The sequence below is a fragment of the Phycomyces blakesleeanus genome (genome assembly GCF_001638985.1).
Source record: "Phycomyces blakesleeanus NRRL 1555(-) unplaced genomic scaffold PHYBLscaffold_13, whole genome shotgun sequence".
Taxonomy (NCBI): Eukaryota; Fungi; Mucoromycota; class Mucoromycetes; order Mucorales; family Phycomycetaceae; genus Phycomyces; species Phycomyces blakesleeanus.
This window is the reverse complement of record NW_017265146.1, coordinates 1,296,160-1,312,003: the sequence shown is the minus strand read 5'-3', so window position 1 is coordinate 1,312,003 and position 15,844 is coordinate 1,296,160. Positions and strand designations below refer to the sequence as shown.

General features: G+C 35.4%; 5 protein-coding genes across 5 annotated transcripts; 2 read left to right on the top strand and 3 right to left on the bottom strand.

The window, feature by feature from the left end:
- Window positions 1-21: 21 nt before the first annotated feature.
- PHYBLDRAFT_146818 (hypothetical protein) lies at window positions 22-5,934 on the top strand (the record flags this gene model as incomplete). Its single annotated transcript, XM_018431731.1, has 6 exons — window positions 22-27; window positions 123-465; window positions 643-689; window positions 741-926; window positions 1,823-2,071; window positions 5,542-5,934. 6 exons carry the CDS (start codon window positions 22-24, stop codon window positions 5,932-5,934), a joined length of 1,224 nt encoding a protein of 407 aa, XP_018290674.1.
- A 558-nt stretch (window positions 5,935-6,492) lies between these two features.
- Window positions 6,493-7,270, top strand: PHYBLDRAFT_73360 (hypothetical protein; the record flags this gene model as incomplete). Its single annotated transcript, XM_018442840.1, has 3 exons — window positions 6,493-6,602; window positions 6,684-6,813; window positions 7,166-7,270. The coding sequence occupies 3 exons, from the start codon at window positions 6,493-6,495 to the stop codon at window positions 7,268-7,270; spliced, it is 345 nt and encodes a 114-aa protein (XP_018290673.1).
- Window positions 7,271-7,822: 552 nt separating this feature from the next.
- Window positions 7,823-8,353, bottom strand: PHYBLDRAFT_102215 (hypothetical protein; the record flags this gene model as incomplete). The annotated part of the gene is made up of 2 exons (XM_018427686.1): window positions 7,823-8,005; window positions 8,039-8,353. Coding segments are annotated over 2 exons (498 nt in total), but the record flags the coding sequence as incomplete, so codon positions are not given.
- Window positions 8,354-11,253: 2,900 nt separating this feature from the next.
- PHYBLDRAFT_169753 (hypothetical protein) lies at window positions 11,254-14,121 on the bottom strand (the record flags this gene model as incomplete). The annotated part of the gene is made up of 2 exons (XM_018436156.1): window positions 11,254-12,215; window positions 13,038-14,121. 2 exons carry the CDS (start codon window positions 14,119-14,121, stop codon window positions 11,254-11,256), a joined length of 2,046 nt encoding a protein of 681 aa, XP_018290671.1.
- A 425-nt stretch (window positions 14,122-14,546) lies between these two features.
- On the bottom strand, window positions 14,547-15,788 carry PHYBLDRAFT_169752 (hypothetical protein; the record flags this gene model as incomplete). The annotated part of the gene is made up of 1 exon (XM_018436155.1): window positions 14,547-15,788. One exon carries the CDS (start codon window positions 15,786-15,788, stop codon window positions 14,547-14,549), a length of 1,242 nt encoding a protein of 413 aa, XP_018290670.1.
- Between the last annotated feature and the right edge of the window lie 56 nt (window positions 15,789-15,844).

The window sequence follows — 15,844 nt, the reverse complement described above, 5'->3', positions numbered from 1 at the left end:
CAAGCAAGTATGTATGTATGTATGGAAGTGAATAGGTACGTGCTAGCGCACATATTCTATCTCACATTATTCCTTTGTCTGTCCGCTTCTCCCCTGCTACTGCTCTCACTTTACCTCTTCAGGCCATCTGGACCTTCATTCCCCCTTTTGCCATACCCCACTGGAACCTCAAAGGTGTTTATGTTCATCACGCCTTTATGATCGATTCTCGTGGAGGTCTCTGTCGAATCCCCCAGCAAGATGTTCGATATGCCCGGAATCAACTCCTAGCATTCTTCCGATATCTAGACGCCTCCAAGATAGTCCTTTGGCCTTGGTATATCTCTCCCCTCCTCTCCACTACCTCAGACTCTCCTCATCCTGTGGATGGCTTCCTGTCTATCATGTGTCTCGTCGTGATTGATGGCCGTCTTCTCCACAAAGCTCGGACAGGTTCCCTTCGTCGGCACCTGCTTCCCTCGTCAAGTTCGCTCTCCCCTTCTGAAATTTCTTGAAAATTGTTTTGGTGGTGGACGATGTTTCATAAAACATGATCTTTGCGGTGGAAAATCCTTTGGTAAAGGGTCCCCACTGCGGGTTTCGTTTTTTATCGTGCCTCTTCCTTTCTTGCTAGTCCCAACTGTCTTCTCTGTCACTCTGTAGTAGACACTCTTCAACACTTTGTATTTTTCTGCCCTGGCAAGCTTCAGGTGTAGAATATGTTAATCACACAACTGTGCCCGTCCTGATCTGTTTATGAGGCCGTTGGTCTCCTCACTCACACCAGTCTCTCACCTTCCGTCTCCCAGTCCCTCCAGCTTTTGGCAGCTTCCACAACATCTCACGCCATTTGGTGTGCTCATTGGGCTACAGTCTTTGACAATACCCTCTTTCTTCCTGAAAATTTTGCCACCAAGGCTGTACATGCCACCCGAATAGCTGGTGAAGTTACTTTTAGTTAGTTAGCCGTTTTCTCTCCCTTTCTGCACTCTTCCCCTACTATCTCTCCTTTTACAACCTTTATTTCCAACGTCGCGCATTGTTAGCACTGGCGATATCAATAAAATACAAAAAAAGTAAGTGAATAGGTGAAATAGAGAGAGTGTGTGTGTAAACAATAAGTATTGTAACATTTCAAACAACTCCTTCATATAAGTATACTAAATGAAGCTGTAAATATATCCAAAATAATATCTTGCAACTTTAGGATGACAACTCTTCATCATATTATCTTTTTGGACTCAATTCATTTTTTTATCTTGTCTTTCTTTTCTCTCTCTTTCCAAGCTTTTATTATATTTACACGTCTTTCTATTAAGACACATAATTTTTCCTTTAAAGAAAGTTAATTTATTCTGTTGCTATTGTGGTATATGTGGTATACACACCACATTTGAGTGAAGAACAGACCCCACAACCAAATACTGGTTCGTTCTTGCTAATGAACCTGGCAAGTTAACAATCTCCAGAACTGTTACACACCAGGCACACGTACACTACATACTCATACAGTGTAAACCAACCATTACACAACAGGGATTTGAATTACAGGGATTTTAATAGTAGCAGATATAAACAATATTATTTTGTCTCTTTAATAAATAACACTCTCACAGTATCTACTTTTCCCATTATTGAGATACTAACCCATAAAAAATCCAGAATACCTCACTTTGTAATAAAAAGTTTGTTAAACAACAGATATTGTATAATGTATGTAATATTATATTTAACTTATCAAATTGATAATCTCACCGGCAAGCATATGAAGCTCTGGAAAAAGCTCATTACTGCTACTTGACTGTCTTTCTTTATTCTTTTTCTTCTTATATATTCTTATAAGGAGCTTACGCCGATTTTTGACAGTGTTGAGCAAAATGCCTTCAACATCTTTGTCAGCTTTGTTGACTGCAGCTCTTGCGTCTTCCCAAAGTTCTCCTCTTTTTCTGAGCTTGGGGTTCCATGGGTGCTTTTCCAACAAGACGTCATCCAATGCAAGATCTCTTTTGTTATTAAAGGACACATTCTTTCTGCCAGTTTTGCTGTTCTTATCAGCTTTTGGAGTCTTGAGTTTTTTTCGGGTACTTCTGGTGTGAATTAAATAATATTCATTGTTTTAGATATAGCTTTGTAAAAGATGTGTATAAGAAGAGTAGGAAAAAACTTAAAAGCAGCAATATATATAATTGTCTAGATATTGACATAGAAAATATTATTTTGAATTCACTAAACTATTGTATTCTGCAAAACAAGCTATGATGCTCTTTATAAAATTTTTGCTGCACTTCTTTGCATAAGCTACTTAATTATTTACATCTTTATTAAAGAAGATACATCTCTATTTTGAGTTTTTTTTTGTTTATTTTGAGTGAACATATTTCAAACCTCTGACATTCAGGCAGTTCTGACGTAAAGGTCTTCTTCGGCATACTTCGTGTATTACATGAAAATGCTAGGGTTGGTTTAGAGCATCTTCAGCAGTGAGAGAACTTTTAATTTATCTAAAGTTAAACACCGTTACTTTAGCTAAAGAAAAGGTCAATTTTCCCAGCAGTTCGATTTATCTTTTTCTTTAAATAAATTTTGAGAGTGTTTTCATCAATAAATTTTATCTTCCTATTAAATTTAATAGGAAAATAAAGAAAAAGAACTGTCTTTTATATTTAGAGTGAATCTAATCGAACTGCTGGGAGAACAAACTTTAGCTAAATATTTAAATTTAATGTAAAGGTGGATATAAAGTGGACTGCTGAAGATGCTCTAACTAGTCAGCCAGAACTTAGACAAAAGATAGAGTTAAAAATGTTTTTTATAATTAATTTACTTTAACTCTTACTTATATTTTTATATATTTGTTGTATCCAACATAATTGTCAATTCGAATAGAGCACACAGACAATAAGATAAAGACATATTGAAGAAGCAGCTAGTATATATATCTCACACTATTATTAAATAAAGAATATATCAACAAAGTCACACACTTTAGTCAAAATCACTAATCACTTAAACAAAAGCGTGAGTAATAATTTAATAATATATTATCTATGATATAAGAAAACAGATATCACATGATATACTCATATCATTGCCTCAAATACATATGCAATGTCTATATAAAGTCATATAGCAAATAGCAGTAGAAGATTATTTCTCTTTTTATCAATAAACAAAGTCTCACCGTACTTCTCGTCTGCACTTTGTTTTCTTTTTTTTTTTAAAAAAAAAGAAAACAATATTAAAAGTACTTATTTAATTAATATTCCTATAGAAAATGTATTATATCAAGTAAGATCTTCAGATAAATATTTTAAAATAATTAGTATAGAAACTAATAATAATTTATTTGCAATAAAATCATCTTTTATTTATTATATTATTTTGTTCATTTTATTAGAGTGTTTCAGCAGTTTTAGATATTTGATTGTTTTTGGTTTAAAAGTTTAATATTAAAAAATCATTGGCTCTTGTTAATCTGAAAAATAGATAAATTTTATCTCCAAACAACTATCAAAATTCTTAGATATTTAGATAGTTGCTTGAATAGTTGTTTGATTTTTTTAAATAAAATATTTCAGCATAATCGACTCTGTTTTTTTATATTTTCTCTGTTTTTCTCTCTATATCCTCTTTTAAAAACATCATATTTTATCAAAAATATCTATATTAAATGACAGACAAGTGGTTTTTAGAAATCTCAAAGAAGCAATTCTTAAAAAGCTTATAAAAAGACAGCCTTCTCTTGATATTTCCTTACTGAACATTGTGAAGAACTTCCCAGAACTTGTTATGTACAAGATTGTATTTGAAAACCAATATATTTACTTAAGAGTTCATATCTCTCAAGCTCCTAGCAAAGTAAATTGGCTCATATGCCAAGTGAATAATGATCAGTTCGGACAAGAGTTTCACATAAACAGAGATTCATTTAATTATATATTGAATATAATCAAGGGGCACTGGGTATTCTGGAGTGATCCTTGCAAGAAGCAGACTAAGTCTATTATTCAGATGATAGTGACATTAAAATTGTTAGGTGTATATAGAAATGATACTTCTATAGATTATATATCATAATCAATATGTATCAGTAATAAGACTTAATATCTTGAAAGAATTATATATTATGTATGTATTTTAATACTTAACTGCATTCCATTGTTTAGATAGATTAGTTTGCCAATATACTGAAAGGTTTCTTACTACTATTATGTGTCTAGAGAGCAGAACTGTGTTTTGTCTTGATAAGCTAGAATGTAGTACTATCAGTAAAAGAATTGAAGCCAAGACAGACTTCCCTTCTTGCATTGGTTTTGTGAACAGTATCTTGATTGGGTTGGAATATAAGTCAACATGGAAAGGTAAGAGCTTCTACAGCTGGAAGTCTTACTATAGTATTTTGGCAACAATTGTATGTGATTATAAAAAGATGATTTGTTACTGCTATACTGGATGGGCAGAATGTTTTCACAATGCTCATATCTTTGCAAACTTGCAGCTGAGAAGAACTCCTGGCCAGTTCTTTTCAGGGGATCATTGCCTTCTTAGGGATTCAGCATATGCACCAAGCTGATATATAGTCCACACTTACAAGAAGCTGCAGAATAGAACAATCTTGACCAAAAATAAGAGATTCAACTACAAACACATCCATGCATGGATCAAAGTTGAGCATTGTATTGGAATTCTCAAAGAGAGATTTCAATCTTTGAAAGGCTTATGAACCATCATAAAAAACAAGTGCAACATGGTAAAGATTGAGATATGGATTAGAAGTTGTTATATTTTATACAACTGACTGTTAAGCTATAGAGATGAAGACTTTTTAGAACTTATCAGCAAGTATGACAATGCCAACAAAGATGAGGATGAGAGCAAGAGAAATAGAGAATCTAGATTTCAAATAGATTTGTGTAAAGAAAAGAAAGAAAGAATAAAGCATATTATTTTGTAATAATTGATACTAAAATCATTTTTACTTTTATATAAATTATTTGTCTAGTATATAGTATATTTTGTGGTATTTCAGATACAAAACAATAAAAAAATAAAATATTTGATAATAGAGACGTATAGAAATACTTTGAGACTGTATATAAGTTGTCTTTATTCATAAATAAAAAGTGTTCCTTTTTATAAGAAAACACAATCTGCTCTTGTCATTACGTCTTAGTTTCTTAAGGCTTTCTTCCTTTACTATATTTGGTTATTAGAGTGTATTTACTGCTTAACTAGTGTCAGTGTTACAATTATGACATCAAGTCATAAATCATACTTCTTTAGCTCTTAGCTATTCTTTTCTCTTTTATACTAGAGCTTTAGGACTTCCTACTAAATTAGCTCCATATCGATCTGACATAGTTTACTCGGCAGTATAATATAATTATCTTAACAATATTTAAGATATTATCTACAGTACTAACTGTAATAATTATTGGGCTGATTACTTAATTGTTTATATATATTTTATACTGACAAGATAATAGCTACTACGCTATCCCAATATGAATATGTTCTTATATGTGATAAATCCAACATCCAAGTGTCTGGATCACCACACAGAGTGTTCTTCAAGCCGTAAATGATTACGCTCTTTCTAATAACTTTACCGTTAAGATTAAGAATGGAAAATTCCTTATCCTTCACATTGCTTGTTCAAAGGCTGGTGTTTATCGTGACAAGCGCAATATAAGTGATGAGAAAAGAAAGAAGACACACAACTCTTCTCTTACTGAATGCCCCTATCTCTTAAGATTTTCTTATAAGAAGAAGAGCAAAAAATATCTTCCTTTGCCCGCCTATGGGGAAAACGAACATTGCCACAGCCATCCTGTCACCCCTAAGAATTTGGCTTCTTCTCACCAAGGAAGAATGTCTCTTTTGCCTGCTGAAGATGCCACTATTGCAAAGACAATATTGGAGAATCACGCCAAGTCCCGTTGTTGTGGTGGTTGAAGTTGAAGAAGTTTTTAAGACGAAGAATTGAAGATTTGAGATAAGAAACAAAGATTCGTGAGAACTTGTATAGGATTTGTTTATTGAGAAAGATTTGGTATCAAAGTTTGATGAGGTTCCTACACTGAACTACTACTGCTATTTATATTATTTTGGATCGGGAAAATTATATGACTGGGGTCAGGTAATCGATCCTATCTGAGCCTTAATCAGAGCAACGTGATCTTGGGATAATTAATGTATGATTAATTATATAAATGTGTGTAGTCCCAATGAAGTATTAACATCGAAAGTAAATGTGTTTATGAGTTATAATTATGCTTATAATAATCCACTGATGTATCCCATATTATGGTGATATCATCATATGAAATATAATCACTATCAAGCATGCTAAACCTGTGTGTTAAATAATAAAGTAATTGGTAGACACCTTTGACTGGAATAGCTGAGGCCTTATATTATTTCCTTCAGACTTATTCTCAATTACAGCAGTAGTCAATACTCATTTACAACACCCGTGATGTTCAGAAGGCAACAAGTGATAAGGGGACAGGAATGAGAAAGCTGAGGATCAGCAATATCAATAATCTCAAGTACAGTGCTACTCATGGTAATAAGAAGTTTGCCCATGGTGCTACTGAGCTCATCAGAACAATGGAAGCAAAGTGATTTTCTATTCTCTATGAGTTTAATGAGAGAAATAGACTTACACATATATTTTTTACAAATAATATAATAATCAAGAGAGCTCGACGTTTCTCCGATATCTTTATTATGGATGCTATACGCAAGACAAACTGTGTGAAGATGTCATTGGTTTGCGTAGAGGGTGTCAGTAACCTAGGTGGAGAAAGGTTGAAGAGCTTTCTTGTGTTAGTAATATCCTACCAAACAATCATACTCCTGTCTTGGCATCATCTCATATGCTTTTTTTTTGCAAGGACAGTGCTGATGGCAGCAAAGGCTCATTACCACAAATTGATAAGTTCAGATTTTCAGTAGCATCAAGAAAGTCTGATACAGAGAACTAATTGTACAAGGCGATGCTAGTTGTAGAATCAGCAGAACTATAACCAGTTACCAATTTATTGAAGATGTCAGAGAAATTGAATAGACTAGATATCTTCAAGAAATTGCAAACAAAATTGCCTTTACAGGTATCTTCAACAAATTTTTTCATGTATGTCATTTCAAAGCCGCTTCTTCTGTTTGTATTGATATTCTTTAGGATGCTATTGTATTGCTCGAAACTAAAGAGCTAGTACCCATAAACAGACCCAAAATCCTTGATTATATTGCGAAGATGAAGATAGAGATACATGTTTGGAGATAACAGATCCTTACTATACAGCTTTTCACAATCTTTAACAAACTTCTCAAGTGCTATGTGTGCTGACTATATATCATCTTCCAAAACATTTGATTTGGTAATGAAATGGCAGATATTTACAAAAAACATCCTGTGAAGTTTTATAAAATAAAATCAATGGTAAAAAGATTGAGACGTATATAAGAATACTTTGAGACTGTATATAGGTTCTCTTTATTAAAGAATACAAAGTTGTTCTTTTTATATCAAAACACGATCTGCTTTGTCAGTCACATCTTAATTTCTTAAGTCTGAGTTCATTTAGATATTAGAGAGCTGGTACTGCTATGTTTATAATTTAATCTAATTGCAGTGTTCTCATATTAACTCAGTGCTTACTGAGCTGTCATAATTACAGTACTTACTGTAATTAATTATTGGTCTTATTGATTTACCATAAGTAAAATAAATAAATTATTCATTTGTTCTTGTAATGATAGCTGCTTTACTATAATAATAGGAATATGTTCTTAGATGTAATAAATCCAACAACCAAGTGTCTGGATCACCACATGTGCCTAAGAAGAGATTGTGCATTGGATCAATGATTGTGTAGCAAACAACGTCAAAGTACTGGAAACAATGCAGTTTGGACCAGCAAATATCATTTTCAACTTCAAGATAATGTCTCTCAGCTTCAGTGGTTGTATTCCCCCAGACCTCAACATTCTTACAATTATTATTCTTAGTGCGAATAAGCTACTTTGAGAAATCAAATCCAGAATAATCGACAGAGCTCGTTCCAGCTAATTGGGAGAATTGGCAATTACATTTGTGACATGTGTTTGTACTGATATGGGACATGAATCCACACACTTTTCGTGCAGTAGAAATGTTGCAGACAACCATAAACAGAGCAGCACAAATGGTGGTATCATTTGGGCATTGATATGTCTGGACTCTGACTCTCTTGTATAACTTTTCTAATTTATCAGCCAGAGGTCTGAGGTATAAATTTATCTCGGATGTTTTTGCTTCTTTTGGATCTGGCATTAACTCAATGAGAATGACATTTTCTTTCTTGAATCTTACACTTCGAGAAAGATTGTTTACAGCCAGGTAAATTGCACCACATGAATATGTCACACGGTTGAATGGCTGGAACCAGTCAATGTTTAAGGTTAATATCAGTGAGCAGTTGCTATGAATAAAGATAATTTTATTAGTGTCTTTCAAATCTTTCCACATTAAGCCATCATATATATTGAACATAGTATTCTTAGCCTTTGGGCTACAGTTCTATGAGTTGATTTGAGTTTCAAAATCAGGCTAAGAAAAGAGAGTTTTGATCGAATTCTGAACAGAGTGATACACATATATTCTTTTTGAAATGGATAACTGATTTTCCAACTTAAACAAACTATTACCACACATTGAGTTATTCCCAAATTTATCAAAAAGACAGAAGCAGGTATTGATTCATCATTCTCATATATGCTGTGACATTTGCTACAAGAAATGTATTTCTTTATACCATCTGTAAAGGTATTGAATCCTATCATGCTTTTGGGACTAGAGATGTTAACTAGAAGATAGAATAGATCTCTGAAAAGCTCAAGTATTTTGTTTCTGATGGCAATGAAAAGAATGACATCTTTATTGACGACATACAAGAATATAAAGAGTGTAAGGACCTGTATGATAAAACAATGGATAAAACTCAATTCTGAGTGGAATTCAGGAAAGTTATCTTTTTTAAAAAAAATTAGTTTCTATTATTATATATAGTAGAACCCAATATCTATTTTGAAAGTGTGCAAACCTTCACTATCAAGCATATCATTCTCACTGGAATTGTTTTCACACTCATCAGAATCAAGATCAGAGTTAAATTTTTCATTCTTATAACCAAAAATAGTATCAGATTCTGAGAGAGGTAAGGCTCAAATAGGCTTTTGTGTCTCCATGTCTACTTCTATACTGTTGTCCATTTCTACCAGAACTATAAAAGAAGTTAGAGCAAATAAAAGTAAAAATAAAAATATATATTTTTACTATCAAAGTCATAATTCATATCATAATCATTGTCTATGGCCACCAAGTTCTGTTCATCATTGTTGATAACTTTAGAAATATAGCTTATAGTAGTTTCGACTAGTCTCTTAATAATTACTATATTATATTTGTTATTAAATCAAAAATATAAATATAAATATAATTAAAACATAAAAGAAAATTCCTTACATCTATTATGAAAGATGTTCATTCTAGTATTGTTTCTTCTTTTATGAAAATTAAATATCTGTACAGACACTGTATTTGATCCTCCAAATCTTATCTTGCATTCTTTTGTTTTATTTGATTTACAGGTTGGTGTCATTGCTTAATAATTATTAAAAGAATATGATTCTTTAAATAGTAAAGAAGATAAATATATACTCAGGTACAGTTTATTTTATTCAATTTAAATTTATTATTGTATTTTTTTATACTACTTGGTGCTCTATGACCAATAGAATTGTTTTAAAAAAATGCAATGCTTATTCTACAAAAAAAAATTCTGCACTACAAATTTGGGTTTTCTGTCTACCAAATTTTACATATCATTACGTATAGAAATTGGACATTTTTTTGCAGTGACAGTTAAAAAAAGATGAAGACAAATAGAAGCTTTAGTGTACTTTATTATATGGTACCTATGGGTAGTGTCATAGCTGGCAAGCCAGAGCTTAAACAAAAGAAGAAATTCAAATCAATTGTTCAAAAAAGAGAAAAGGGCAAACAAATCTCTTTTTTATAATTAATTACTTTGACCCTCACTTACATTCTTATATAGTAGAAATAATAATTCAAATTAATATTCTTACAAATGAGGTATCATATCGAATAAGATCTCAAGACAAACATTTTAAATAATTAGTATAAATATCAATAGCAATTATTCATAATAAAATCATCTTTTATCTACTATATTATTTTGCCTGTTTTATTGTACTTCTTTAAGTATACTTCTTTATTATCAAGTATACTTCTTTGCCTGTTTTTATATTGTCTAACCATTGATTTATAGGCTTAACGCAAATCTACAGTAGTGTAAATGGTTTCTTGGTGTAGGTAAAAGATTTTTATTAAAAGGCTAGTGGGCACACGCACTATAGAGCTATTGCCCGCCTTTAAGAGTACAAAAAAGAATAATAGAAAGGAAAAAAACCCAAGGGGGAAAATGGGAAAAACTAGAAAGGGAAACTAAACTAGGGGATACAAAAAAAGGGAGATAAGGATAAAATATGAAGCATGCATGAAATTCATGCAATAAATGGAAACTAAAACTAATACAGATCTAAACTAAAAATAAAAGGAGATGGCCAGTGTTGTGGGGAGAAAATAAAGCAAAATATAATATAGACGAAAGAATTTGTGAGAACTTGTGTAGGTTGTTTATTTCAAAAGAAAAGTAAAGAATGATAAAATTCGATTGTCTTTCTACACGGAACTATCTACTGATATTTATATGTTTTTCTAATTTGTAATTCAGTGTGTGCTTAAGTAATCTTTATCACGATGAGTCATATTCCAGGAGTATTGTTCTTCTGGAAAGATCCGGAAAGACCAATTGATATGATACTTCTCCAGTCAGATCAGTCCAAGAGTTTTGGTAAAGAAGAGCATTTATGCTATTGGTAATATTTTAGTATTCCGACCCAGATACTCGGGTAATGTTTCATAATATTAGATAGTTGTAGTTGTAGTCTCTCAATTAAGTATTTGTATAATAAAAGAAATATGTAGATGAAATATAATGATGCCATATATATAATGTATATGTATTTGTATATTCCATGTCATGGTGATAATAATAAATAATCAATTATGTGTATGATGATCTGTGTATTAGATAATATCATAAAGGGAGATCCGTTTGACTGGAATAGCTGAGGATATTATTTTATCCTTCAGTCTTACTCTCAGATTCAGCAGTAATCAATACTCATTCACAACAGCCAGTCTCATTTGGGTAGCCAGTTCAAGAAGAGTTGTTCTCTGTCTGTTACAGCATGATCAGCAAGATCAACCCCAGAGAGACAGATCTGTTCTATGTCCAACATTATTCTACAAAGAATTGGCCAAGTAAAGATCCAGAAGGCATTGTTCTTGTTGTTTTTAGGTTTCTTCAGAGGCAGCATATTGAGTACATAATCAATTGGATTGGGTTGTACTGTAGAATAGAGATGGAGACGAATTGCAGCTCCAGTGCACTCAATGACATGATGACGGCTGGTGGTATGCAATCCACAGGAACAAGGTTGAGGACGTCCAGGAAGCCACCCCATACGCCAACGTATGAATCTACTACGTTCATAGTTAGTCATGGGAAGCCAGAGAATAGGGTCAACACCAAGAGAAGGACGGCAAGCAGAGAGAAGTATTTGTTGAGAGCGTTGCAAGAAGAGGCCCTGGTTCAAAAATGAACGAATGGCATGCTTGCAAGCTTTAGAATCAGCATTCTGACGATTGGAGAGAGACAACCAAATAGGATTAGCTAAAAGCTTAAACCATTGGTGTGCTGGGTTTGTAAGAACAGGTTGAAGAAGAGTAAACAGAGCCTCATCAGGCAACCAGAAAGCACGATATACAAACTTGAAACCAAGAGTCAAGATCCTCTCCCTCATGCTAGGAAGATTCCCAAGGTGACGGAAAACAGATGTAGAAGATGTGGAGTGACCTCCAAAAATCATGCGTAAGCATGTGTTCTGGGCCTTTTCAAGCACAGCAACTTGTTTGATGTTGAAGCAGGATATTGCCAGGCCATACTCAAATTGTGGACGAATAAACTGGCGATACAAACGAATTGAGAGTAGACGTGACAACCCAGTATGATTGACACCAAGTGATTGAAGAGCACGCATGCTGTTGATAGCAGAGACACAATTACGAGAGATGAGAAGAGATGGATCAATAGTCCCCTTTGCTGAGAAGGGAACACCAAGGTAAGGAAACGAATGAGCATGAGGAATAGGCACATTGTAGAGAGAGAATGACAAAGGAGAAAGAGAACAAGAATGGTGAAGGATCATGCACTTGGTGGGACTCCAACGATATCCTAGCTCTTGAGAATGTTGTTCAGCAGAATTCAGAATGACAGGCATAGCTTCTGGTGTAGCAATGATGGCAACATCGTCAGCAAAAAGTAGTGAATTGACTAATTGATCATTGAGTCTTGTGGCAGCAGTCTGATTAAATACTGTGTTACAAAGTTCCCCTGCAGCACGAAGAGCAACTGGTAGAGAATTTATGTACACGGAATAAAGGTGGGGAGAAAGCACAGATCCTTGCATAACGCCAGTCAATGGTTGGAATGATCTGGATGTTGCACCAGAAAGCAACACCTCAACTTGAACATTGTCAAAAAGACTTTGTAACAAAGCTAACATAGCATCAGAGGCAAGAGGACGTAACGATGTCCATACTACAGAACGATCAACAGTGACATATGCAGACTTGATATCAAGAAAAGCCAAGACTGGTGGTGCTTTGAATAGAGCTGTGTGACAACGGACCATCTCATGGAGACAAAGAACTTGATCAAGGGAGCTACGTTGATGTTGGAATCCACCCTGTGCAATGTCAATTGTTGGAGACACATCTTCAAGAGGAAACTGTAGACAATATTCCATGGCTTTTCTCAGGATAGACGTTAAGCTAATGGGACGATAGTTAGCAGGGTCATGAGTATCACCCTTTTTAAAGATGGGGACAATTTGTGCAGTACGCCATGCAAGAGGTGCAGAACCCCATTGCCAACAAAGCTGGAACAAAAGACAAAGAACAGGAGAGACTTGCTTAACAATTGGGTGAAGCATTTCAGCACGAAGATGGTCAACACCAGGAGCCTTGCGTGTAGGAAGCTTGAGAATTGCACTCTCTACAGAAAGATGAGTAAAAGGACACGATTCATCAATTGCAATTGGTGATGAAATCATCACTGTCTGGTCTGGAGGGCGGCGTGCAGGAAGAAATTGACCTGAGAAAATCTGTTGAAGATGATCAGCCATTTTGTTAGCAGCTACTTGAGGTCCACCCGGATCCACAAAGACAGGACTGGTTTGACGATGGCTTTTAATACGTTTCATTGTTGCTGTGGTCTTTGCAAAGTCTTGTGTTGCCAATTTGTTGCAGAATTCTTTCCATGTTTCACGTCGACGACGCTGGACTGATAACCTAACAGCATGACATGCATCCTGATGGCGCATCCAGCATATAGCCTTCTGCAAACCACTAGAATGACGCCAGCGTTGGTAGCTGCGTTCTCTCAGATCCATTGCTTCTTGAAGGTCCACTGACCAGAACCAGTACTTTTGCATGGTACATGGTGTACGACGACCAACAGCAGTGTCCAGAGCATCATAGATAGCTTGAGCAAAAGCAGAGCACAGAGAATCTACAGGAGGAGGAGAAGAAGAAGAAAGGAAAGCACTGAACTGCTCTGTCAGATTGTCCAATGACCCAGAAGCTGTATCAATGTAGATCTTGAGAGTGTCAGGCTGAGCAAGCTTGGAAAGATTCCAAAGTAGGCGCGGATGATTAGTAGGGGGAGGGGGAGGTGAAACATAGGGAGTGAAAGTGAGGTTGACCATTTTGTGATCAGAGCCTAAAGAAAGATCAGAACGAATTTGCATAGAAGGATTGAGAAGGGGGGACGTAGAAAGAAATAAATCAATGACACTGGAACGTGAGGTACCAGAGCCACCAGAAAGAAAGGTAGGAATACCAAATGCAAGTAATTCATTCCAACAAGTGAGACCAGTTGCCTGGATCCACTGAAGAAAAGAAGTTCCTCGCGAAGTGATAGCATGGTCACCAAGAAAGGATCCCATACGTGAATTAAAATCACCACAAAAAATAGTGTTAGAAGAAGGAATAGAAGAAGAAGAGAGGGGGAGGTCATAAAGAATAGAAATTGCATCGTCATCAGAAAGAGAAGGGGGAAGATAAATGCAATGAATAAGAAAATCAAATACAATACAAGAAAGAACATAAGGAGAAGAAGAAGGAACAATAGAAATGGGGTAAGGGAAAGAAGGATTTACAAGAAGAGAAATACCCATGCAGCCACGGCTAGCATTGGGGACAGACTGACCATAGGTATGGTACTGCTGCCAAGAAGTAGGATAACGATGGGGGGACAAAAGCCACGTTTCAGTGATAAAAAGAAGGGAAGTAAGTGGAGCGTATGAAAGGATCGTAGGTATGGTCTGTTTTGCAAGACCATTTGCATTCCATAATGTAATTGTTACTGGATTCATAGATCAGAGAATGAAGGGATGGTGATGCTGGCAGTATGTATAGAGATGTCCAAGTCTTTTTTGGTGGGTCGTGGGGGAACCATCTCAGCTAGTTGGTCATCACTAATCCATCCCTGAGAGCAAAAGGAACGTGCAACAGCAAACTTGACAGGAGCCCTAATGAATTCAATGGCACGTAGCATACGCTCATTGTGAACATGTATAGCTTTTGTTGCCCTATCATCAAGTGAAAGAGAGGCCAGAGCTGGGTCACGGAGGTGAACAGGGTCCAGAGGATCAAAGTTATCCAAAGTAGTAACACCATAACTCGCCAAGATAGTCTTGAGCTCAGGAGCATACTCATTATGTACAAGCATTCCCATCACCTTACGATCAGGATAGTGGAGATCCAGCACACGTGCATTGTCTATCTTTAATTTCCTAAGACGTTGACGTTGAGTACTAATGGGGAGACGGATAGCATTAGGTACATAAACAATTTGAAACCCCTGATCAGCATTTTCTTTAATTGTCATGCCACGAACAACAGCAGCAATGGCCCTAGCAGTTGGAGCCCTTTTACGTGGTGTTTTAGAAACGAAAGTCTTGGTGGGTTCAGTGGAATGATGGGTCGGGGATGCAGGAAGTGATGGAAAATCAGCCTGAGAAACAACTGGAACAGAGGCAGCAATAGTAGCATATTTGGATGCTGCAGCACCAACAGAAAAATCAACATTCTCCTTTGTCAAACGTGCAATAGTGGCGTTTGCAGTAGCAAGAGCCTTATGCAACTCAATATTCTCTTTTTGAACAGCCTCCAATGCAGAAAGACGTTCATCATAAGCCTGGAAACGGTCCCAAATATCCTGAAGAGTGGGCATTACAGTTGGAAGAACAGGTGCAACATCAGATTCAATTTCATGGATATCTGCCATGGAAATACTATGACCCAAGATGGAAACAGAAGGGGACACAACAGGCTTACTTGCAGAACAAACTTCAGGAATTTTGTGTTGGACTGCATTGATCAAAGATTGCATGGATGAAGCAGTAAATGTTGCACCACATTTGCATTTAAACTGTGGGCTACCAGTACGAGAAGTAGACCCATTGGAAACAATTTTGCCTGTAGTCTGGCAACGTGAACAAGACAAAACATTGTGCAATTTTTTAAAGTCTGCCTTGAGGCCAGACAAAATGAGAGCAGTGGGAGTAGGGCGGCCAGTGGAATTAATCACCTGTTTTTGGGAACCAATCATTGTTGGAGGAGCTTGAAAAAAAATTTCGTGGGAACCAGGAGCAGGCAAAGCAGAAA